The sequence below is a fragment of the Stegodyphus dumicola genome, chromosome 2 (assembly GCF_044657685.1).
Source record: "Stegodyphus dumicola isolate Sdum_Otavi_A_Nest chromosome 2, ASM4465768v1".
NCBI classification, from domain to species: domain Eukaryota; kingdom Metazoa; phylum Arthropoda; class Arachnida; order Araneae; family Eresidae; genus Stegodyphus; species Stegodyphus dumicola.
Window position 1 is genome coordinate 26,597,935 of NC_140769.1, and position 25,065 is coordinate 26,622,999.

Here is a 25,065-nt window from a genome sequence, read left to right on the forward strand (position 1 = left end):
AAGTTTTAAAAAATATGAAATCGATAATAAAACAAATTTCAAATTTAAATTAGGGCTTCCACATGCCCATATTCTATGGAAGATTACGTTATTCAAATTTTGATGGCTCTAGCTACCGATGGTTTATCACAATGCAAGAAACATACATACATTTATGCAGATTCTTCATTATTTAATTTCTTTAAATATAAGACACGGCGATAATATATGGAGACAACGATTTGAAAAGTGATACAGCCTTTTAAAGTTTTCGACGCAAAATGCCTAAACGAAATTAATAGTCCTTTAGGGCAATTTGCGCCTTTGGACTAAAAAAAAGTTAGTGGGTATGAGTGTAACAGCAAACTGGTAGAGCCGAGCGAGAGCGTAAAAAAACGTCACAAACACTTTCGGGCGACCATTAAAATCTGAAACGTTTTAGATTTTTTGAAAATATTTTTTAAAACTTTCTGAAACTTCATTGGTGAAATTTCTCAGTGTGCTTGACAGTGAATTTTTGAGAATAGAATCTTTTTTTTTTTTTTTTTTCGTTTCGATATATGACGACATTTTCAACAATCAGACCGAAAAAAAGCAATCAGCATCTCTAATATCCTTATTATATTATAAGGTATTTCTCCCACCTTCTTGGCATACCTTCGTGGTTTGGTGGTCTGTACGCTGTGCGCGTATTCCAGACGTTCGCGGTTCAATTCCAGGCGAAGGCATTTCTAATTTTTCATCTCTCCTGTTTCCAAAAAATACCTAATGTCTCTACAATGGTGCACGAACTAAAAGGATGGTGGAAGATGATTCTCCACACCCAGGATTTGGCGACTGATCTAAAAACCCCAGTCGCTCTATCTATATATATTGTTGCGTGCGTACGGGTTCCTTATGAAATGAATGCACACGTCCGATGAAAAATGAACAAAATTTATTATTGTTACAACAAAAATGCTTATATTTTCTCAGATATTCGTGCAGTATTACAATATCTCACAGTAGTTATCTTATAACTACTCAAACGTTCAAGAGAACTTAATTCAAAACAGCTAGAGAAAGCTAATCCGCGAATTCGCTACAGTCAACAAGAGCAGTTTTCTAAACAAACTCTTAAAGCAACAACAAACAAACTAACAACAACTACAAATTGAGAGGTTTTCATGCCGCTTATATAAGCTTTTTTAAATCGCGCGCGAGAATTTTCTGGAACTTTCTCGAAATCAAAAAGAGATATTTATTTATTTAATGCTAAATGCACGTGCTCTTGTATTTTAAATTTTCCGGCTTAGCTGTCCTTTAATATTCGTCACGCACTGCACTGCACGAGGAATGAACAATTTAATTTATAATTCTACTAACATTTACTATTTAAATGCCAAATCCTTAACAATATCTAATACGTATCTTAAGTCGAGCTTTCGAGACATGAAAAATGCAAATTAATTTTCGTCAAGCGGCGCAGTAGAACGGGAGATATAGAACCGTCTCCCCTTTTCATTTTTTTTCGGTGAAGAGTGTACATTTTTATTTTTTGGCATTTTATATTTGTTTTTGTACAAACAAAATCAGTACATCGATTCCACAACCGCTCGCGTTTAACTCCAAAAGAAAACTGAACGGTGTTTAACCGGACCCGTGAGCTCGCACTTGTCACGTGATCAAAATTTTGCATATTTTTGCCTAAATTTGAGACTGTACTGTGTCTCAACCAGAATTCTAATTTTTAGAATTCTCCTTTAGCTATCAAATAAGCCATAAATGAAAACTATAGCTTTTGGGCTTATTGAGACGTAAGCGTTAAACTAAAACATGCTTTGCTTCTTAAACATTTTTGTCCTTGAGACTAGTCTAACGTGGTCCTACGTTAAAAGCAAATGAATCTACATGTGTAGTGCCATTGTAATACATTGACACAAGACTTTAATTTTAGTGTCTGAGTTGAAAATAATTATTTTTAATGATAATATTGTAATAATACCAAATTAATTTTTATATGAATTAAAAGATGAACTTGTAGGGTCCTAATTTGTAGTATTAACACAAATTCCTTCGGACCCTATTACTCTGACAAGCGAATTATCGTTGTGTCTGAAATATTGTAAAAAAAAAGGATAAGGAAAGTTTCAGATAACATTTTTTATTAACTCTTCAAATGAACAGAAAACACAAATAAACTAGGATACTTGCGAGTATTTAAAACAAACAAAAAAAGAAAAAAAAATCAAATTTTAGATTAAAAGTATCGTAGTCGATGACTATACAAACTGGCCTCTTTAGCCTGGCTGAAAACTTTAATGGCACCTATTAACGTCGGCTAACAAAATGGCTAAAGCCGAAACATAAACGACAGAGATGGACGCAGAAAATAAACTGGGAGCGTAGCTGTCAAAAACTCTGTATCTGAAACATTCAAAACTCTTGACTTAAAAAATGCATTTCAACTTACTTTGCATCCTAGTTAGGGCTTTGGAATGTAGAAGTTACAGTAAAGGTTTAAATCATAATACCTGGATAATAAACATAAAATATGTTACAAACTAATATGAAAAACGTCGGTATAATTCCGTTTTGAGGACCGTAAAAATTCATCAAACTATTGTTGATCCCAATGCTGCCAAAAATAATTATGGTAACCCTAACGCAAGAAAGAAAGCAGAATAGTAAATAACTAAGATTATTGTTTTAATTTAGATAAAAAGTTAATTTTATATAATACATTGTTTTATTATTAAAATTTATATAAAAAAAGGCTAAAAATAACTGAATGGAAACATAATAGTAAATAACTATTTCAGATCATTATTTTAATTTACGTGAAATGTTAATTTCACATCATACAAATTTTTATTATTATAATTTTATAAAAAAAAGCTAAATATAAATTAATGGAAGCATAATAGTAAATATCTATTTCAGATTATTATTTTAATTTAGATGAAAGTTTAATTTCATAATTTTTTATTACTTTAATTTATGAAAAAAAGCTAAATATACTTTATATAAAATTAAACGGTTGGCATAAAATTTTTGATGTCTTCCACCATAGCAGAAAAAATTTCAGTTTTTTTTGTGCAAACGTCTGTACATAAACTCGGACAAGTAAGAATCAAAATGCAGTCGAGCAGTGCCCCGATGGCGTGTATTATGCTATTTAGCACTGCCCCACAGTAGCTCTGCTGTTTGTGTACGACACCCACTTTCCCGATCCACAAAATTGTAGTTGTGATTGACAGTAAAGTGTTCAAAACCGGCATCTTGCAATTCATCCAACTTGTACGATTTCCAGCAGTCAGTATAAATTAACACTTCCTTCTGCGATATTTTCCTTTATGATGTTCAATAAGGTTTTTGCCGATCGATCTGGAACAGCGACTAAGAAATATTCATTCGATTCTCTGCATGATCCACCGAAAACTCATTGTGGCGGAAGAACACGTCCAACATTATTCTTTCTTTTACTGGAAAGGCTTTCGTCTACTTTAATAATTTTGCCACATCCGCCAATTTTCGAATTAGGCCAAGCTGCGACACACACCTCATGCATGTAACTGTTCCAGTCTACAACTATATTGTAGTTCATCTTCAGCTGGAGTTCACAAAATTCAACAGCTGTCATTTCCTGACACCAAAAACAGATGAACCTATCATGAATATACCGATCATGAAGCCTTTTTTTTTTTTTTGTTTTTGAAAAAATTCTATTGCAGATTTTTTGTCACTGGGCAATTTCCAAATTGTAAAATCTATAGCGTTATCAAAAAGAGAATTAAAACATTAAACTAGTATTTCAATGGCGACTTACAAATATAGAACTATCTAAACTTACGCAATTTGAAATCAGCGCGTTCGTGAGATTTGGCGTCCTGTTTAATGGACGAGTTTGCTAGATTTAGTGCTTTTGCGCATTCATTTTTGCTGCACATTTTTTACGGTCCTCGAAACGGAATTGTAGGTTAGGTTAGGTTATTTAATGACAGCAAGTCTCGAGCGCTATCTGCCTAAGGGGAGGGATGCCTTCGTGGAGGACTTTCTAAGGGAAACTGACTCATATACACGTTACACATCGAGAAAACCACGAAAACACCCATACAGCCAGCCCGTTCGCGGGATTCGAACCTCGGACCGAACGAACTACCAGTGTTCAGCGACTTTAGAAACGGAATTGTACCAAAACATCTAATACAGATGGTGAATTGATTTTCGTAACAAAAAATCTTCAGAATATTATCGAATACATTTAATTTTTTTGGAGCTGAGTTAAAAATTTTTTTTAAGAATGATCTAGAGTTGGATAACGAAAGGAATTATTAATTTACAAAAAGTATTACAAGGTTTTCGTTAATTAAAAAAATATATTATAATTTTCAATTTTTTTTAAGTATAGAAAAAAGATAAAATCCTTTTTGAAGTGTTCGATTGTATTCTGAAGTTTTGAATCGTAGGTTAATTTTTAATTTTTTTTTTCAATCTTACATCTCGCTTTAGAAACAAAATCTTAAACTTGAGATAATTACATTTCGTTTTCCGTTTCATTCAAAAGCTGGTAGCTAAACCTAATCTCAGTGCTTTTATTATCTCACTTGCGACATGGGAAAATGTCATGTGTTCCTTGTCAAAGATGCAAATAAATTCATGATAGAAATGTAATTTCCATTGAAAGCTGGTGACGAAGTTAAACATTTATTATCCACGCAAAGCGGCGGAAGTGACCCAACCCTCCAAATCGATACCATCAATTGAAATCGAGTGTGGGAGTCTTTGAAATATAGGTCTGTAGACACGGCATACTGACCACTGGGTAGAGATCTTTTTATTCCATTCAGTTCTCGATTGGGGTCACTTTTTTTTTTTTAAGATTCGTGTTCTGCCAGCTTCCGCGCTAATCTCATCTATTTCGGAATGAGATGGAAATCTTGTATGACAAATCAAATGGAGTGAAACAAGCACGCGCTCAAACGACGCTGTGGAAATATTTAGCGACATGTTTAATTATCATTATGGAAAACATAAATCCTGGATCTCTTTAGTTTTTAATGTTGTATCTACGACAGACATAAAGGCTTTGAAGCTTATAATATTTTTTTAGAACAACAAATATTTGAGGCTGAATTTGGCTGACTGCCGTATCGAAGAACCCGAGTTTGAATCACGGAGAAGGCATGGATGTTTGTAAATGCGTAGTGTCTGTGCTGCATAAGGACACTATAAATATGGGGCGAGCCGAAAGTCCTCTAGAGAGGTTAGCAGTAGGGAAAGGGGTGGCTTATCCCCCGGGTTACTTTCCATCAAATTGGGGGATGGAACTGAGCAAAGTCTTATTGTCCCCTGCATAGTGCTCAAGGCTCTTGCCAACGGCAGGCGCAATCTTGCACTCCTTGTCACGATGATTTCGTGGGCTTGTTCTGATGTTACTGTCAGACAAGTGAGATAAGTCACAACATAACAAAATATATTAAAGTGATGTTTCAAGAAGTCCTTGAGTGCTATATTTGTGTCAGAAATCATATCATCCCAGCTCTGAAAATCATTTGTTGTCGATATAAGTCTTTGCAAATCAAGACAACTTTCATCATCCGAGACGTGTTTTGTTCAGAAAATTTGCTCCCGAGCCGAATTATTTGGTGATCCGAAATTCCACTTCTTGCATTTCATTATATTATTCACTAAGCTGAAATAGAATTGCTCAAGTGTGTTGCTTCTGTAGTTTCGTTTCACATTTGTGGCTCTTTTTCGATCAGTTAGCAAACACGTTTGCAAATGTCACAACTATATTTTCATCTATAATTTTTCATCCATTTTATATCATCTTGCTTCATTTGTCACATATTTGACAGGTCACGTAAAGTGTGGATGCACAGCGTTTATTGAGGAATTAATAATTAATTAATGGAATTAATTATTAATTGACGAAATAATAATAAATTGATAATTCTCTTTAGCTAATTTTGCCAAATTACGTAAGGTTACATTTCGAAACATGACTAGAAGTAATGATTAATTGTATGTAATGTTTACGCGCTCTCGATGAAGCGAAGCCTCGTAGATAGTTTCAATTATCAAGCGAAGCCTGGTAGACAGTTTCAATTATCAATTAATCTTTTCATCTGATATTTATTATCTTTTTTCTTATTTTCTGTACTTCATCAGATTTTCCTAATTTCCTTCATAATATTACGACAATTATTTTATTGTAGATCAACTTTTCTGTTTCAAACGATGCAAAAATCTTTTGTCTTGCCAACTACTGCATAATTTTATGTTCTTTTTTGATCCACTAGAGGTAATTTCTATAAGGCGTCTTAATAACGCTTATCAGTCTCATCATTCACTTCAACTTTCATTTTAATTACACATATTAATATAAAGTAAATACATATGATAATCTGACATTGTTAAAAGAGAATTTACAGAAGAATAAGTTTTGAGCAAGCCAACAGAAAACTTAAAGTACAAAAACCGATGTACTTTTTTAAAGCATACAAATTTATCTAAAAATCTCTTGTCTTTTATTTATTGTTTCACATTTGCATTTTTCGGTTCAACAATTTTCCTCATTTAGTTCATATTCTGACGGTTATGCTATCGATCTGCACTAATATGTTTTTATCAACTCTAAAATCTAAATTATACGCATCATTTTGACCTAAATTTAATTTTATAAAAATCTATCTATCTATACATATGTGTGTGTAATAAAAAGGACTTCGCAATATTGGTGGTGTAGATCGTATACGGTTGATTCCGTATTGAATAGCGAGCATTTTGATGTCGTCGAATGCTGAAATGCCGATCCACGATGAATAGGAAACGGGCAATCGAAATCTTTATTTTAGTAAACATGTTGTGGTCACAAACAACTTGACACATTATTTGTGCCTATTTCAAGAAGATTACATTTTTGATAACCTTGCAAAAAGAAGGAAGCAGCAGACAGCAATCCAGACAGGCCCGAAGAGTAACTAAAGTGCCTTATGTTCAAGATGAAATCTTAATTCAGACTGAGTTTTGGTCCTCGTTGCATTTTGATTGGATAATTAATACAGTTGTAAAATAATTATTGGATGTTTTAGTTCCATTTACATCATCAAGATTCTGTAAGAGTCACATGACATAGATTAGTCTCAAAATGAAGCAGTGCCAAGAGAAATTACTATTTTTAGAATAGAGGCGGGAAATTAGTTTATGCTGCCAATTTAAATTACAATTTATCTTTCATATATTTATTACTTTTCTTACAGTAAGTCGACGAGGACTGGACCTGTGCGTTGTCTATCACAGTTTCTGCATATGTAATGAAACGCATTTTGATGCAAATCTGTGCCATGCTTATTTTTAATTCCTACTCGCTAGTGTTCTGTTTAGTGTTAACGAAAAGAAAAAAAATGTACTGTATGATCATTTATAATTTAAGTGCTTTGGAATTAATCAGTGCTTAAGCTCAATAGGAGTATATTCAAGTGAACCACAAAAGGATTCACCATTCCTTTCATCAGCCTACGTTTATAAAAAGTGTTCTCAACTACCATATATGAGATACTTCCGTTTTGCGTCGAAATTTCACAGAGATCAACAAGTGTGATTTACTTCTGTCGTGCTGAATTGCAAGAAATCCTTTCAATCCATTTCTGATTCCCGCATTTTAATATTATTATTATGTTTACTCAAATGATTTTTTTCGGCCAAAGTGTATAAAATTACTGTTTTTTCAGTGAAACAAAACTGACGATGTTTCAGTGGGTTTTAAGGATTATATGACGAGTTTTAGTACAATTTTTACAATTTAATTCTATTTTTTTGAAATAAAAACACACTACATAGCGTTCAAAAGAATGAAAACTCTAGTATTCTGATATTTTCATTTAATGGTTTTGCATTTATTAATTTCATTGAAGCATTTATTTGATATTTTTTGCTTTCAGCGTATGCTTTTTATTACCATGCAATAGTTTAGTTTAGTTTAGTGACGGAGGACGTGGGCACCATCCCTTTACCGTTATGGTTAATTGGTAATAGCACCACGTCCACCCTTATCTAGAGACTAGTGGGACTACAGGTCATACTTTACAGTACTTACGATATCGTACAATATAAATAAACCATACAATTTCCTACATATGCATGATACAGTATATAATCAAACAGGATTATTAAAGCATAATGCTGGTGCGTATACAGTTAAAATGCAAAAGTTAAGATGTAAAATACTAAGTATCGATTAAGTTATATGACTAAATAATATTATATTATTCATGCATAAAAACCTTAAAAAAATAAAATAAAAAAAATAAAGAAAGAAAATTAAAAAAAAAATATATATATATATACAATATCCTACATATGCATGATACATTATATAATCAAACAGGATTATTAAAACATAATGCTGGTGCGTGTACAGTTAAAATGCAAAAGGTTAAAATGCAAAATACTAAGTATCAATTAATTATATGATTAAATATTATTATATTATTCATACATAAAAACATTCAAAAAATAAATAAATAAAATAAATAAATAAAATAAATAAATAAATAAATAAAAATAAGTAAATAAATAATGCGCTGTATATATATATATATATATATATATATATATATATACATAGAATATGCCATACAAAATAATACACATACACATTAGGAGCAGAATGTGGAATATAGGATCATACAAATACAGGATCAAGTCGTGAGGATCATTGAAAAGTACATACTTAATGTGCTTCACAAATTCAGCCATAAGTATCATTCATACAAATGTAAGCGTTCTGGAACACCAAAAACCAATAATAGTGTACCCTCATATTTGCTACAATACACTACACTGGTACAGTAATTTCTTATGAAATATTTTACTTTTACATTTCAGAGACACAAAATTTGATAGAATTTGTACTGAGTGACTAATTGAAAGGGTACGTTAAGACTGTGGTAACTAATAAGCAAAGTAAACATATTGTTTTTCATAGGGGGTGCATAAGATACAGTACAATGATCATTTCATTAGATCAGTCCGTTATAAGAATATCACTAAAATTTATAAATGTAGCATTAAACCAGAGTTTACCACGAAGATTATGTACTTTGCATCAATGCATTATGCCTATGAATGCTACGCCTGGCACAGGTCTATTCCAAGACCTTTAACCTTTTCCATAACCTTGTTAATTTTATTAATCAAGTGCCTCTGCTTGATTAGAAATTTGCAAAAGGCTTGACGATTTTGCGAAGGGAATCTGATATGTAAGCCTTCTGTAAGAGGGCATTTTTCAAGGTAATGCTCCGGAGAGCCTAACTCTCCGCAGGTGCAAAAGCTGGAATCGCTTATTTTAAATCTCTCAAAATAAAGAGGAAAAGGGCCATGCCCTGAAATATAACGTGTCAGATGGGGATTTCCACAGCATCTATCTTGTGTAACGTAAGAAATATGGTAATAAGTACGACGACCAGTGGTACTATAATCCCATTCTTCTTGCCACTTACTGATTGCTTTGAGACGTAATGCAGATTTCAAATGTGAATGCGGCCAAGGTATGTGAATTTGTTCAGCAGCAATTCCAAAAGCGGCCTCCTTGGCGAGAGTATCTGCAACTTCGTTTCCATATTCACCCATATGTGCCTTTATCTAAGCTAAGTGGATGTCATGGCGTTGATGTTTTCTAAGGTCTTGTTGAATATCTCTAATGATTTTGGATGGGTGTTCTGGATTACTAATCGCATAAATAGCTGAAAGGCTATCAGACTTTATAGTAGCCTTTAGGATTTGGTGGGTTAGCAAGTAGCGAATAGCTTGCGCTATTGCTACTGCTTCCCCTTGAAAGACACTGTTATTGTTAGCCAAATGGCCCTTCCATTGTGCAATGACACTATTTTTTTGTAAGACAGCAAATGCGCTCCCCACATTTCCTTCAATTTTAGATCCATCCGTATAAATTACTATACTCGAGGGGCTACGGTATTCTGTAGGCGGGACATGTAGTCTAATGTCAACACCATAATCCGCAGGGTGAATGCTGTCAGATGTTAGTTTGGTTTCATATTCCTCCGAAGTAAAATTTTCTTCAGCAAATGCTATTGGCTTGTGTAGCTGTATTAACATTTGTCGTGCCGCTTCCTCCTCAGTTCTAATATGCAGTGGGAGCAAACCAGCCAAGACATTTATTGCATCAGTGGATGTAGTAATATATGCCCGAGTTATTCCTAAGGCAAAAGGGCGCTGAATAGTAGAGAGATGCTTGATTTTTCTCCTCTGCATAGGGAGAGCCCAAATTCCTGCTGCATAAGTTACTAACTTTTCTACAACCGTTGTGTATAAGATCTTTTGAATGTGGTGGTTCAAACCCCACTTGTATCCATAAAATTGTCTTAGTTGTTTGGCGATGGCCAGGGTACGCTTTTTAATAGAGAGAACACGAGGAATCCACGTAAGGTTTTCATCAAAGGTAACACCAAGTTATTTTAATTCTTTTACAATTTTGAGCCTCTGACCATTGAGTACAATACGCGGTCTCCTTGCCAAAGAGCCTCCCTTCTTAGGCACCAGTAAAATTTGACACTTATTTTCTGCTATGACTAATTTCAGTTCGTCACAATTTCGCTGGAAAATTTGACAGGCCTCATTGCAGTTCTTTTGCAATTCTTCACGAGAATGTCCCTTGACAACCAAGGCCGCGTCATCGGCATAGGCAAAAATGTTCGTATGCGCAGGCCAGGAAGCATTGAGTAGCTTATTGAAGGTTAAATTCCAGAGTTGAGGACCTGCGCAGGAACCCTGCGGGCATCCTCTCGTCTGTGACTTTTCAATAATTCCCGCTGAATGTATAATCATTATTCTTCGATCCTGTAGATAATGATTTATAGTATTAAAGATATTGCTTGGGCAGCCAGAACTTCTTAGAGCCTGCAAGATCGCTGGCCACCATAAGTTGTCAAATGCACTCTTCAGGTCTAAGCTGATGAGTGCTGTATGGAGACCGTGATATTTGTTGTCCATGATAGCCTCTTTGATATCATGCAAAGCGTGTAAAGTGGAAGTTCCTGGCCTAAATCCATATTGCCTGGGACTGAGGATATTATTAACGTGTAGATAATATCGTAGTCTGGTCATAAGGAGTTTTTCAAACAGTTTACCAAGAGCCGGAAGTAAACAGATTGGTCGGAAAGATGTGGGTTCCGCTGGATTGCGATCTTTTTTCAAAAACAACACCACTTGTCCGATTTTAAACGATTTCGGGAATGTACCCGTAGCTAGCAATTTATTGAAAAAGCTAACAAATATTGTTGGCTTGGCCAAAACGACTGTTTTAACGATTACGTAATCAATGCCATCAGGGCCAGGGGCCTTTTTCTTTGGCAAATGCGCTAATATATGTTTTAGTTCTTCAATGTAATATCCCTATCCGGTGGCACGTTGGTAGACATCTGTTCTGTACGTATAGTTGCTTGTTGCTTAGAATCTTCGGTTGGGTCATCCTGACTGAAGACGGAATCCAGGATCTGTATTAATGTTTCCCTTGTGTAGTCCTGAGTAACATTTATTCGTGTAGGGATGTGTAACTGGGCAGGCCTAAACAGCTTTCCAGTCATAATCTTATGATGAATACCATAGATGTTTTGTGACTCTGTACAAAAAGCATGCCATGAATTGATTTTAGCCTGCAAAATTGAACGTTTGTACTTCGCTCTTGCCTGTTGATAAATTGGGAGGGTCTTAGCTGGAAGGTTTAGTTTACGCTCAGTCTTTAACCTTCGACGTAATGCGCGACATTGCCTCTGCTGAATACGAAGTTCACTACTCCACCAATTGATCGTAGTCAGTTTTTTAGTACTACGCTGTGGCAATATGTCATCACACGCTTGCTGTATACAATTTTGTAGAGTCACTGTGAAATTCTCCAATTCGTCTCTAGAGTTCGCTTGAGTTAGCTGTTGTTCAATACCTTCAAACAAATTCTTGACTCTAGTAATAAAAGCGCGTTTACGCCTACCAGGTAGGTTGTAACGACGAATAATATTAATTGTCGTCGGTTGCTCTATTGAAAAAGTAATGTAACGATGGTCGCTTAAGCTAATTTCATCATTAACCCTCCAGTTTTGTATTAATGGCGCAGCTGAGGCTGAGCTGACCGTCAAATCAGGCCAGCCTTGTGCGTAGATTCTGTCATATGTCGGAGGAGCGTCTGCTGTGTTATGTAAAACAAGATGATTAGCAGACAGAAAATCCTCCAGAAGGCTTCCTTTGTCATTCGTAGAAGCATAACCCCAAACCGTGTTGTGGGCATTATAATCGCCTGTAATTATTTTAAGAGGAATTTTAATCTTTTGCAGGGTATCTGTAAGAAACTGTGTAGTAGCCAAAATATCTGCAGAAGGAGGAGAGTATTGTGAGATAAACAGTAAAGATGCTTCTTGTGCTTCTATAATGATTGCAACATTATCGCGTTCAATTGCTACGATAGCCGGAGACCATTTTTTGTTGCAGTTAATAATAATGGCCCTAGGAGGATATTCTACATTTCCTTGTTGATAAATTGTCCATTGCAATGGAAATCCCACTGCAATTCCGTCTCGCGTGTAAGGTTCCTGAGCCATTATCAGGTCAGCACCAAATTCTGCTGCAAATTGTGCTAGTTGAGCAACTGCTGCTTTTGCTCGCTGTAAATTTATTTGTATACATTTGATAGATAATGTACTGCATATTGTACCTTTATTTATGACGTTTGATAAATCAAGATCAGCAGTATTCTGTATTATCTCAGTATTCTGTATTCTGTATACTGATCAGCAGTATTCTGTATTACCATGCAATAATTAAATTAACTGCTATTTTGAAATTTATACACGAAAATACTGCTTCTTCTTAGTTTTATGAAAATGAAAAATGAAAAATTTTTGGCCAAGTTTAAATAAATTTTTGAATTAAATAAGCAAAGATCTTAATATTTTTTCAGGGAAGGTTATTAAATTGTAATGTCATTAATTACATTAATGAGTTATATTTAAACTGTTTGAATTAACGTTAAGAGTTTTATAATTATTCTGAGAATGAAGTGAATGTAAAAAAAAAAGTGAAATTAATACAGATAAGTAATATGAAATTATGGTAAATGCATGTTAAAATTTATAAGTAATTTTATGTTATGTATAGAGTATATTGAGGGAGTACTGGTTGCCAAACAGAGGCCTGTTATTTCCTCCATGCAGTTGTTACTTTTACCTTCCTTATATAACATCATGTTGAAGGTTCTCATTTTACGATTGAATTTAATTTTTTTAAATGTTCTTATTGTTATACTTTTTTATTACGGAATATATTAGTGCAGAATGTATTAGTATGCCCCGTTCCTTGTATAAGGTGTTCCGTGTATAAGGTGATGATCACCTTATAACATCCCTGAACCACTGCTCCAGAACAGACACATTAGTTAGCTCAAGTGGATAGCTTTATTGATGGAAATGTTTCTTTAGAAGTAAAGCGAGGCCTTTTAGTTCAATAAATTAAGAAATTGCAAATGAAAAGATAACAGTGAAACCTTAACTTCTGGAATATTACTCTTCCTATGTTCTTGATGTTAAAATATAATTGACCGATGAGGAAATAAATGTCGTAAACTTTTATATGTTTCATTTAATTAGAATAAGTAATGGTTACGAAGAAGTTTTTGCTATACTCTGTAATAACGAAAGCTTTCTCTGAAGAATTACTATCTGAACTATAAAACAGAAAGATATTTAGGCTGAAACGCTGAAAAATTTAATGACTCTAAAAATGAATTTTCAAAAAATTGATACTAAAAAATAATATTTTATAAAAATTAAATTAATTATTTTGGTCAAAATTTGATGATTTACATCTGTCTTCATTTGCTGCTGCTGTAAAGCATTTTCTTTAAAAACGCTTTTCTGTCGCTACGCTTCTTTCTCCTTGAAGAAGGAAGATGTAAGAAAAATTAAGAATACACAAAAAATAAATTATAATTTAAATTAGCAACATAAATTATTTTCCCCTCTCTATTCTAAAAATAGTAATCTCTCTTTGCACTGTGCCATTTCGAAACTACTCTATATCAGATGACTCTTACATAATTCTGATGGTGTAAATGGAAGTAAAACTCAAACAGCCAATAATAATTTTACAGTAATATTAGTTATCCAATCAAAATGCACTGGAAACCAAAACTAACTCAGTCTGAATTAGGATTTCATCCTGAACATAAAGCACTCGCTCGCTACTTTTCGGCCTAACTGGAATGCTGTCTGCTGCTTCGTTCTTACTGCAAAATTATCAAAAATGTAAACCTCTTGAAATAGGCACAAATAATGTGCCAAATTGTTTGTGGCCACATGTTATCGAAATAAAATAAAGATTTTATCTGTGTAGGATGCCCGTTTCCTATTCATTGTGGATCGGCATTTCAACATTCTACGACATGAAAGTTCTCGCTGTCCATTACAGTTTCAACCGTCTACGTTCTACAGCATCAATATCGCAAAGTTCTTTTTTATTTTATACGTAACATATTTATTTGATTAATGCTTCAAGGAACAAAGACGAATTTTTCTCGCGATGTTTGCATCACGTACTTAAAAACACACAAGATTTACATATTCATAGCGGCTCTACTAGCACTACTTAATCCTCTAGTCCGAAATTTGAATAAATGTCATTTTTCAGATTTGTAAGCATTTCTCATACATTTCGTTTATTTAGCACCATTCTTTTTTGGTGGCGGGATTTCATTTTCCATCAGCGTACATATCTCAAACCAGATACTTCTACTGAGTGTGTATCAATGTATTAATTTAATTTTATGAAACGCTTCTCCAAACTGAAAAAAAAAATTACAGCTCTATAAAGAATAAAGCTGCACGCTCATTTATAATCAGTATTTTTCAACCACTTGTTGTCAAGGGCTCACTATTTTCAAACCGCCTAATATCTGAGACCTAATTCTGTGCATTTCCATTGTAAAAATTAATGACAATTAATTTTTACAATGGAAATGCACAGAAATAAACTCAGAAATGCATAGCAATAATCTCGTAAATTTCACCAAAACTTGAGCTATACAGTATTGGTACAGTACATAATGTAAATACACAGGAAAATGCCTAGCGGGTGCCTTTGAAAAATAAACAAGAAAATCGAAACTAAACTTCTAAGCAATGTCTACATATATTATTATATAACAGAGGTGGCCAAAGCACGGCTCGCGAGCCGCGTGCGGCTCTTGTGCAAATAAAATATATACATTGAAACTAACATTACTAAATGTCCTTCATTTCAAACCAGTTTTGCTACTTTTAAATTGATGTAAATATTGATTTGTGATTTTGGGGAAGTCTAGTTCTGGCTCTCGAATATTCCTGAATTTCAACATGTGGCTTTTAATGACATGAAGTCTGTCCACCCCTGTTATATAAGTTTCTGTGCTGGCAATAATTTCTCACTTCGAGTCAGATGTACCACTATTGGTACTCAAGGATAATGATTCAAACATCTGTGAATTGGGCATAGAGACATGTTTCTTAGATAAATATAATCACGACGTCAGTTTTCTTTTACTTTATTTTTACACGACACTTTGGGCGTTAATCTACTTTTCAACGAATTTTCCACCTACATTAAGACCCTTATCATATCATTATAACAGCTTCTGAATTGCATCTTCACAGAAATTTGCCGCTTGATTTGATAATCGTATTTAGTACTCGGTATGGGCACATTTTCCAATAATTGAAATGGTTTGTCACAATTTCATGCAGAACATTTTATTGAAACTAGTGTTACCCCAATTCTCGTTCGCTATGGCTGATCAGAGAAAAATAGCGATTTTGTAAAAAAATATACAACGTGTCTAATTAATCGTTTTAAGATATTATGGTTTAGTTAAAATTATTATTTCGCGCTGCTTTTAAATAGTTACTTTTTTCACTTCATTGTACAGAAACGGTTTTAATTACATGCAATAAATTATTTAACATATATATTTTGATTAAGAATTATTTTATTAGAAATATCTCTTTCTAAACTAAACATTACTTAACATTAATTGGAGGTCACCAGTGTCGGAGCAAAAACCCTGATGATTACCAGTAGTTCGATCCACGTCGACGCGCTTTACCATAATAGTCTTAACTAATAAACAAAATATCAGTTGACAAAAAATAATTAATAATGAAAAGCAACTGAGGAAACTCCTTTAATTTTTGCTGAAAATATCTGAGTAATTTGTAACAGTCTGAATAATTTCTAATAAGAGTAATTTCTAATCTTGTATTGAAACAAACGATACAAATTGCCGGAAAATACGCAAAAATTAATAAAATTCTCTTTTGTTTTCATTTTTTCATACCATGCGGACATAAACAAAACTACGATGTTCATAGCCACTTTCATTTCTGTGGTTGGTGGACAGAACGCTTCTTGAATTTCGTTGATATCAGGCGAAGAATCTCAGAAATTCTCCTGAGTGCTTTTTCTGAGTCTTGGACGTATATGGTGTCTTCGGTGACGAACATCCTCCTCCTCTATGACAATGTGTGGTGTTCTAATGCGAGAGCTATCTCAGAGATTCTCCTGAGAGAATAGCGGTGGGAGGTACTGAAACAAACGCCATACTCATCTGATACGAGTGCTTGAAATTACGATTTCTTCATCAAAATGAAAGAACTACTGCAAAAGACTTGTTACAAAGTAGAGAGAATTGATATCTCTGCTTTAGGACAGTCGCTGAGGACATCAACAGACATGCTGAGGGTGTCGAAGCATTTCAATAGCTTGACAGAAGACAGTGGTCAGCAGACAGTTATACTGAAGGATTGCAAATGTGTCTATAGTTATAAAGATTTTTTAAAACTACGACATATTGCCACTATTTCTACCCAACTCCTGTAGATGTGGCTCATGAGCATTTGTAAATTTTAACATTTATCTTCTACGTACAAGAGGTCTAGCCACTTCAGGTTCGTTATAGCTGACGATAAGCGACCATCTATTGCAGCTTGACAGATATAAGGAAGCTATGGAGAATAAAATAATCATATTAATTTTCACTACCAATTTCCTTCTTTCTCTTGAAAAGTAGCTTCAAATACTGGTGATTCTAACATTTATACTACCACAGATGCAGAGTCTCGTTTTGTCCTTTTATCATCAATACTGTAATAAAACTCATATATCTGGTTACCACGAATAAATTTAATTCTTGGAGGAAACACTTTGAGGCACTTTTCAAGGAAAATTATCAATTTGCGTTATTATACCACCACCGCCTTCGAAACTAAACACTACACATAAATGTACCTAGGGAATAATACCAAAATTTTCTGAGCAAGTTGTTTGAAGATACCCATTAGTTAAGTTATCAGCAAATTTGTTTTTCAGTTGCAGTGATGCTATAAAGGTACGAGCTCTTTTCAGGCTTAGCTTTTAGCTAAGCAACTATATTTTATGTTAATATAACTCTATGTTAATTCTATATTTAGTACTATGTTAATAGCACTGTTCACAAACAAGACCAATGCTATTTAGCATCAGCTGTTGCATACTGATATAGGATACGCTTGTTTCATATTATTTTTAACGGAAACTGGGCCTGAAATATCTAGCTTGGTTGGACAAAAATATTAATAGCGCAGTTTTCATCCTCATTTTGGAATTAACGATACTTTCGATCTGAGAAATCTTTCCATATTTTATATTTTAATTTGTTGTGCTTGTACTACTATAGGTGTTTGACATTCCGTAAGAGTGAAGGTCAAAGAAACTTACCCGCAAGTGCATAGTTGGCAGATGCATTTTTTTCTTGCCGAAGGCATAGTTAAGATTTCTACAAGGAAATTTCTCCCACAATCCAATTGAAGCTGACTTTTCCAAATATCACTTCAGTGAACGTGATGAGTATTCCACTTGGTACGCTTCATCATCCCAGTAATCGAATCCATCTCCTGAAATGAAGACAAGAAAACATTACAATAGACTCATAAAACCATTGCGTGCATCTCATAACGCCTAGCACGAACAATAAGCACGAACTTTTTCAAACTTTGGGTAAGATGCACGTGAGTCAATGAAAGCGTGACTTGCTGCCAGCTTGATACTAAGAAATAATTCTCAGACAGCGACGTGTGGTAAGAAGCATGCATAAAAGCAAATGCAATTCCAAAATTTATGTTTAACTTCTATTTATTCTCATGTCGTCTTTCAAGGATTTCAGTTACGCAGAGTCCATCTGATTCATTTTTGCTTTCAAAGGACTACAGTTATGAAATACTTTTATTCTAATTTGAATTGGAAAATATATTAAGATTAGGTATTGTTATTAAAATATTAGACCTTAAGACTTGATTGCAGGTATTTGGACTAGGTACACTGTATATTAAATTTTGTACTAATCATTGTATATTAAAATTGTTAGATATTAAGATATTAGATTTTAAGTATAGGTATTGCATTAGGAGTAACTCGATCAGTTGCTTTAAGGAAATGTCCGCAAAACATAAATTTATTTAAAGCTTAATTCTTATTCCAAAATAATATCTACGCATATAGATTTTAAGACTTAAGTTGTCTTTTCTGTATCCCACACTTGGAATTGGTCTTTAATTAACATTTTTTGGTCTTTTATTAACATTTAATTGGTCTTTTTATTAACATTGGTCTTTTTATTAACATTTAATTCTTGACAATTACTTTTCTTAAAGTAAAAACATGTAAAATTTTTTCCTTAAAACTAAACTTTTTTGTTTTTGATTACCCCCTCGGAAAACTACATAAGTTTCTCGAGAAACAAAGTTTTGCTACAAAACTGAAGCATTCTATCAAGTTAAATTACTTAAATTAATTAGCTTTATCTTTTATAATTACTAATCAAAGCTCATACATTCTACTGCGAATTCCCTTAAAATACTAAGCGTGGATTTAGTAAAAGTACAATGTTTTGAAGTATTCACTTACTGTTCCTTTTATTTATTTATTTTGAAAGATAAAAAATTCAGATTAACTCTTAAAAATTGGATGAATTTCAAATCAAAATGTAAGCTTTTGCTACCAATAAAAGTATCAAATTCCGAAGGCAATAGTGTAAAAAATATATTTGAATGATACCTCATCATTTCGCAACTATTCATAAGGCTTCTGACCAATTGGTTAAATACCAAAACATTGCCGCAGAAAATTGACTTAAAATAGTATGTTAATATTATGTTAATTGCAATTAGTTTTATCAAAGATGTCATGCTTTAACTTACTGTACCCTGCATGAAGGTTCATTTGTAAATTATCTTTTATGCATGAGAGAGTATAAAAATTATTCGTTTACGAATGAGAAGCATGTTCATATATAAATCATAAACATAAATTATTTTTATGCATTAATATTCATTTGTGATTAATTTCTTCCACTTATGGCATTGCATTAAATTGAACATGCAGAAAATCCTTTGAAAGGTTATAAGGTATTTCTCCAGCCTTTCTAGCATGTCTTCGTGGTGTAGTGGTCTGCACGCTGGGCGCATATTCCAGGGGTCCGTGTTCCGAGGCGTTGCTCATTTTTCAAGTCTCCTGCTTCCAAAATATTCTAATGTTTCTACAAGGTATAACAATTGTTTTGGTTGATGAATCATGCACTATTTAAATTTTATTTATCAAAGTAATACCGTGTTTACTTGTGTAATAGTCGCACTTTTCTTGCCAATTTTTCATTGTGAAAGTCTAGCTCCGACTATTATGCGGAAAAATGTACTAAACAATATTGCAGACTTTTGATGATTTTTTCTGCTTCAAAACGGGAGTGCGACTATTGCGCGAAGGTGACTACGCGAGTAAATACGGTAAATAAGTTGCTTTCAAACCTTATCCCCTTGTGTGTCTTTTATGCAATAAATAAGTTGTTTAAAGTTTTCATATGAAATATCAAAACATTTTGTGCACTTCACATGTTTAGAAAATGTACACATTTCTTTAAATGGCTCTAAATGAACATAAAATGAACTAATATGTGTAGCTATTTATTTCATTTTGTAATTGATCATTTTTGAATTCGCCAAACACTACAACACTACAAAACAAATTAGTGATTATTTCTTTATTTGATCGAATGATGAGTGAGTTGACGTATGGATATATTTCTGATGAACAGACCTTAAAAAAAAAAAAAAAAAAAAAAAAAATGAAATCCCTCAGATTTTACCTTACGCCCAAAGGGGCGTTTTTTTTTTATCGATTTGTGTGCTACCTTTATTTATTAAATGTCATGTTCTTCGCACTTAAACCATAAAATTCAATTCAACAGCAAAATCGCATGAGCATATCTTTAGAATTTCCGATACACAGTGTCCGTGCGCGCGAGAAAAAAAAAATTCCCCTCGTACAGTATTTGAAATCGTTAATTTTGTTAGCCAAAAATTCGTTAAAGTGTTACAAAATATGAAATCGATAATAAAACAAATTTCAGATTCCAAATTCGGGCTTCCAGATGCCCATATTCAGTGGAAGATTACATTTTTCAAAATTTGATGGCTCTAGGTACCTTTGTTTTATCTCAATGCGAAAAACGTACAGATAATAACGCAGATTCTTCATTATTTAATTTCTTTAAATATAACACAGGGTCCTAATATTTGGTGGCAACAATTTGGAAAGTGAACCGCTATTTATGGTGAACCGACGCAAAATGCCACAACGAAATTAATAGCCCTTCTTCGCTAATAAGTAAATAAAATATCTGATATGGACATCACGTGATTTCCTGGTACAGCATATCAAATTATACTAATTTTTATTTTTCTATTTGCACTAATGATAAGTGATTTGACGTATGCATATATTCGTGATGAACAGACTCATTACAGACTCAAAAATAAATAAATCAAAAATCTGATGTAGACATCACATGACTTCCTTGTACGACCTATTAAATAACACTCCTTTTTTTACTGCATTTCATGTAAACTTATTTCCACAAGTTTCCATAGAGACACAGTTATCATTGAACTAACTCAGTTCTCACTTCGCGGCAGGCAAACGATACATAAAAACCCAAAATATCTTCATTAAAAATTGAAAGATATAGAAACACATAAAACACAATATGCAGTTAAAACAATTAAAAAAACAATTTTTACAATTAAAATTACAGTTTCTACGCAAAAACAAGCAATTCAGACAGCGGGCAAGAAGACAGATTTTTCGATGCACAAAACTGAAAGCTTACTTTTGGTCCCACTCGGCAAAAAGACACTGAAGGTGCAGAAACTGACTTAATCCACTATTCTACAAAGAGTTTCAAATGTAAACAAAGGGCGCCTTTGCTAGGATTAGTAGCACTTAAACAATTTTTGATAATTCTACAGCTATTGCATGCAGATTAACTAAAGGCGTAAAAACCTTAACCGGAATATAAGAACGTCTTTTAATCACTTTCAAAGCAAAAACTGCACGATTTATCAATACGTAAAAGAATAAAAAATACTGATCTCACAGAGCCGGGTAACATAGGGCGTATATATATATATATATATGCTTTCAGTGTGATTGATTGAACCAAAAAGGGATGTGCACAACTGCATGTTATAGCAGTCCCATATACAAAATTTCAAAGTTCTGAGACTACACGTTTTTTAGTTATGCGAGATACATATGATGTAATACAAAAATTATATTTTGAATCCATTTTTAATCCATTTCTTTTTCAATCCGTTTTAAGAAAAAACGTCCTTTCATCTGTCCATACGTACAGGTGTAACGCAAAACGATCGTTTAAATGGATTTAAGAGCAGTCAAAATGGATATTTTCGTTGAAATGTGATACCTGAAGTTTTTCGAGATTACAATACGTCTTTTACTTCATAAAAGAAAGTAAAATATCTTAAACTCTAAGTTATAGAACAAAGGAAATAGAGAATTTTTACTAACATACGAAGTTAAAAAGAATGAAACTTGCGAATGGTCTAAAACTGTGTTCACCTTGGGAATATTTGTGTTGATTTAAATCTTACACCACTGCTATTATGTCTATAGCGTGGATGCACACATTAAGTGTTGCTCGTGATTATAAAACAGCTGAGTTGAGAAAAGTCATTATAAAGCCAGATAATAGCTAAGAATGAAGCACAACCTTGTTGACAGCCATTATGTTTTACCCAAGCTATTAGTTGATTCACAAAAGTCTATCTACTATGTATTCACCTCAACTAAGTTTAAAAAAGCGTTTTGCTGCAACTGATAAAAAGTTCCAAAGGTCTTAAGAATTTAAAAGAAAATATTTGTTAAATCAAAACAAATGAAAAATTGAAAATTTCGAATCGAAATTTCAAAAGTACTTTGTGATTTCGGTCAGAAATTGTTTTAGATTAAAAACTAAAATTCATTTATGCCGTTGAAAACATTTTGTCGTAAAACAGAGTTGATATTGATTTAGTAGACAGCAAGTTGAGAGCGTAGTAAAAGTATATTTACTTACAGGATCTGGTCTTTTTCGGGAGCATACAATTAGACCAGAGCTCTGAAAAAGAGCTAGTGACTTTTTGCTGTGTCTTATAAATACTACTGAGACAGAAAAACGGTGTTAAGGACCTTTTTATTAATTCCAATTAGTTTAACTAACGGCACCAACACATACTTACAGAAGCCAACATTTTGACTTAAAATCAAAGATAATAGGTAAACGTAAAATTAATTAAGTTTATGTATATCCTAACGGCTTCATAGTTTAACTATCGCGCATGCTGACTCTGACCAAAGTCTCCGTGAACAAACTTAATGGCAAGAATAACTGAACGCCGCAGAATTCTAATCGCTAGAGAATCAAAGTTAGCAACGTGGCCTTCTAGCATACACCCCTGATTTCACTCTCCAAAATCTTTCTCTAAGTACTTCCTTCTGTCTACCTAATTTGAATACCGCTCACGATGGAAATTTACTTTCTGACAGGAAACTGAAACGAGGCTCGATAGAAAAGTAATTTAACTTAAAATGACGAATTAGGAAATTAAAATGAATCTTACATACCCTTAAATTAATTTCAAATTCATTTCTTCTACAAGATTAAGAGAGTGAGGAAAGATCAAGAGAGACAGAATTATTCCATTCTAAACTTTGGAAAGAACATTATGTTATTGTTGCGACTTTATTTTACTTGGTTGGTAACAGCATCAGAACAAGTCTAATAAAAATTTTATCTTGGCAAAGGAGCGCAGCATTGAGTCTGTTATTGGTCTTGGAAACCTTAGACTCCTTTCAAACGGTGGTATAAATGTCAAAGAGGCCTAGTCATAAAGCATAAAATACCGGAGTTCTGTTCACATTTGCGAAACATGGTTTAAGGAGTAACCATGCTATATTTACGCATCCATGGATTGTATTTACAGGTTTCCCACTCTGTTTGCCCGCTCAATAGGTTTCGCACATTCTCCTGATTGGTCGACTTTTATACCAATTCGGCATAAGCTTAAAAACTTCGAACTTATGCCCAAATGTAGTATAGAAATGTAGTGACATTTTGCTGGTTTGGAAAATTAATATCATTAAGTAAACAAGAAAAATTATCAATGATGTGAAGGTGTTCAAAGAAACCCAGTTGATTAAATGAAGAAGCTTTACGGATAGTTTTTGAAGATCCCATATTAAAATGTAATTAAGTGACCGTCGTACTTAGCTAAAAAAATTCTTTTTCTTCTTTTCGAAAATTCATTCATAATCCCTGACGAGAACGCTTTTTCAGTTTGGCCGATAGCACGATACATATCAAACAGTGCTAAATTACACAAGAATTAAAAGCACTTATGAGATCTTTAAGAATCGAAAAAAGAATTTTACTGATAGGTGAAAAATGACTTAAATATTGAACTTATGGAGAAGTCTAGAAATTTTGTAATTGATAGTAAGTTTAAATAATTATTGGGTACGTGCCAACTAAACGTCACTGTCGGCTCAGTGTGTCCTGTTGACTAAATGTCTTGACAGTTAAGTGTCCTGTAGCTAAATGTCCTGATGGCTAACTCTCTGTGTCGGCTAAGTGTCCTATCGGCTAAGTGTCCTTGTCGGCTAAATGACTTGTCGGCTAAGAGTCGGTGTCGGCTAAATGTCCTGTCGGCTAACTGGTGTCGGTTAAGTCTCCCGTGGGCTAAATGTCACGGAACCATGCGAGATACCCTCAGACTATATTTATAAATGTGTATTACCAAAGGTACTTTAAAAAATATGTGCTTACTCCTCAATATCTTTTATAATGGCTGTTTTATGAAAATGAGCTAATTTTATTTTATTCCATAGTAATCAGAAAATTTATTTTAATTTCAGTATATCACAAAAATGACACCTTCCAATGAGAAAATGAATTTGCTGCTCTTCGTCAGCAAACTTTTAAACAAATAAATTTCAACAACAAAAGAACTTCAGATTCTCTCTTGGAAAATCATTTAATCTTTTCGTATTATAATTATAAGTCAATCTGTTTGACAGAATCATTACTCATCAAACACTTATGCACTTCCTACATATTTACTAAATCTGTTACCAAAAAGAAACTCACAAAAAGAAATTTCTCCTCATGTTAACTTCAGTTATGCAGTCTTAATTTAATAAATTCATCTAAACTTGGCCTTTTTAACATTTTTACACATATTGATTTTCATCAGGTTTTTGTGTCAGGGCCATTAATTTAGCAACAGTAAGTTTCCTTGTATACCAGACAGTTGCGTGCAATAATAATGAGCACGCACTTTATCTTTGACGTAAACAAAACGCGAGATGCACGGAAAGTTGTGATATGCGAGACAAATTACAGCATGTGTTTATAGAAAACTCAAATTCACAGATTGCACAGAAACATGGATAGCGTTTAGAAAAATATTGCACGTCTAAATATCATCTGAATGGTTAATAGTTGTAGGCTCCAAACTGAGAAATTAATCAAATAACATAGGCTTTGAGGTTATTATATTTTAGACCTATGAAAGTTTTTATATGCACAAATTTGCCTAAGTAAAATTTACCAATGACAGCTATATGATACATTTTTCCAAGTATTAGTGGAGCAAATATCGATGTATTTTCTTAGCCAAAATGGTAAACAAGGAAAAA

General features: G+C 33.4%; 1 protein-coding gene across 3 annotated transcripts in view; it reads right to left on the minus strand.

Moving 5' to 3' along the window:
* LOC118183952 (uncharacterized) overlaps positions 1-25,065 on the minus strand; it is a 116,636-nt gene that overhangs the window by 51,963 nt on the left and 39,608 nt on the right. For all 3 annotated transcript variants that reach the window (XM_085810535.1, XM_085810536.1, XM_035353567.2), the window contains exon 2: positions 17,755-17,930. In XM_085810535.1, the coding sequence (XP_085666661.1) occupies positions 17,755-17,801 (47 nt within the window). In that variant the 5' untranslated portion in view covers positions 17,802-17,930. The remainder of the gene's footprint in view (positions 1-17,754; positions 17,931-25,065) is intronic.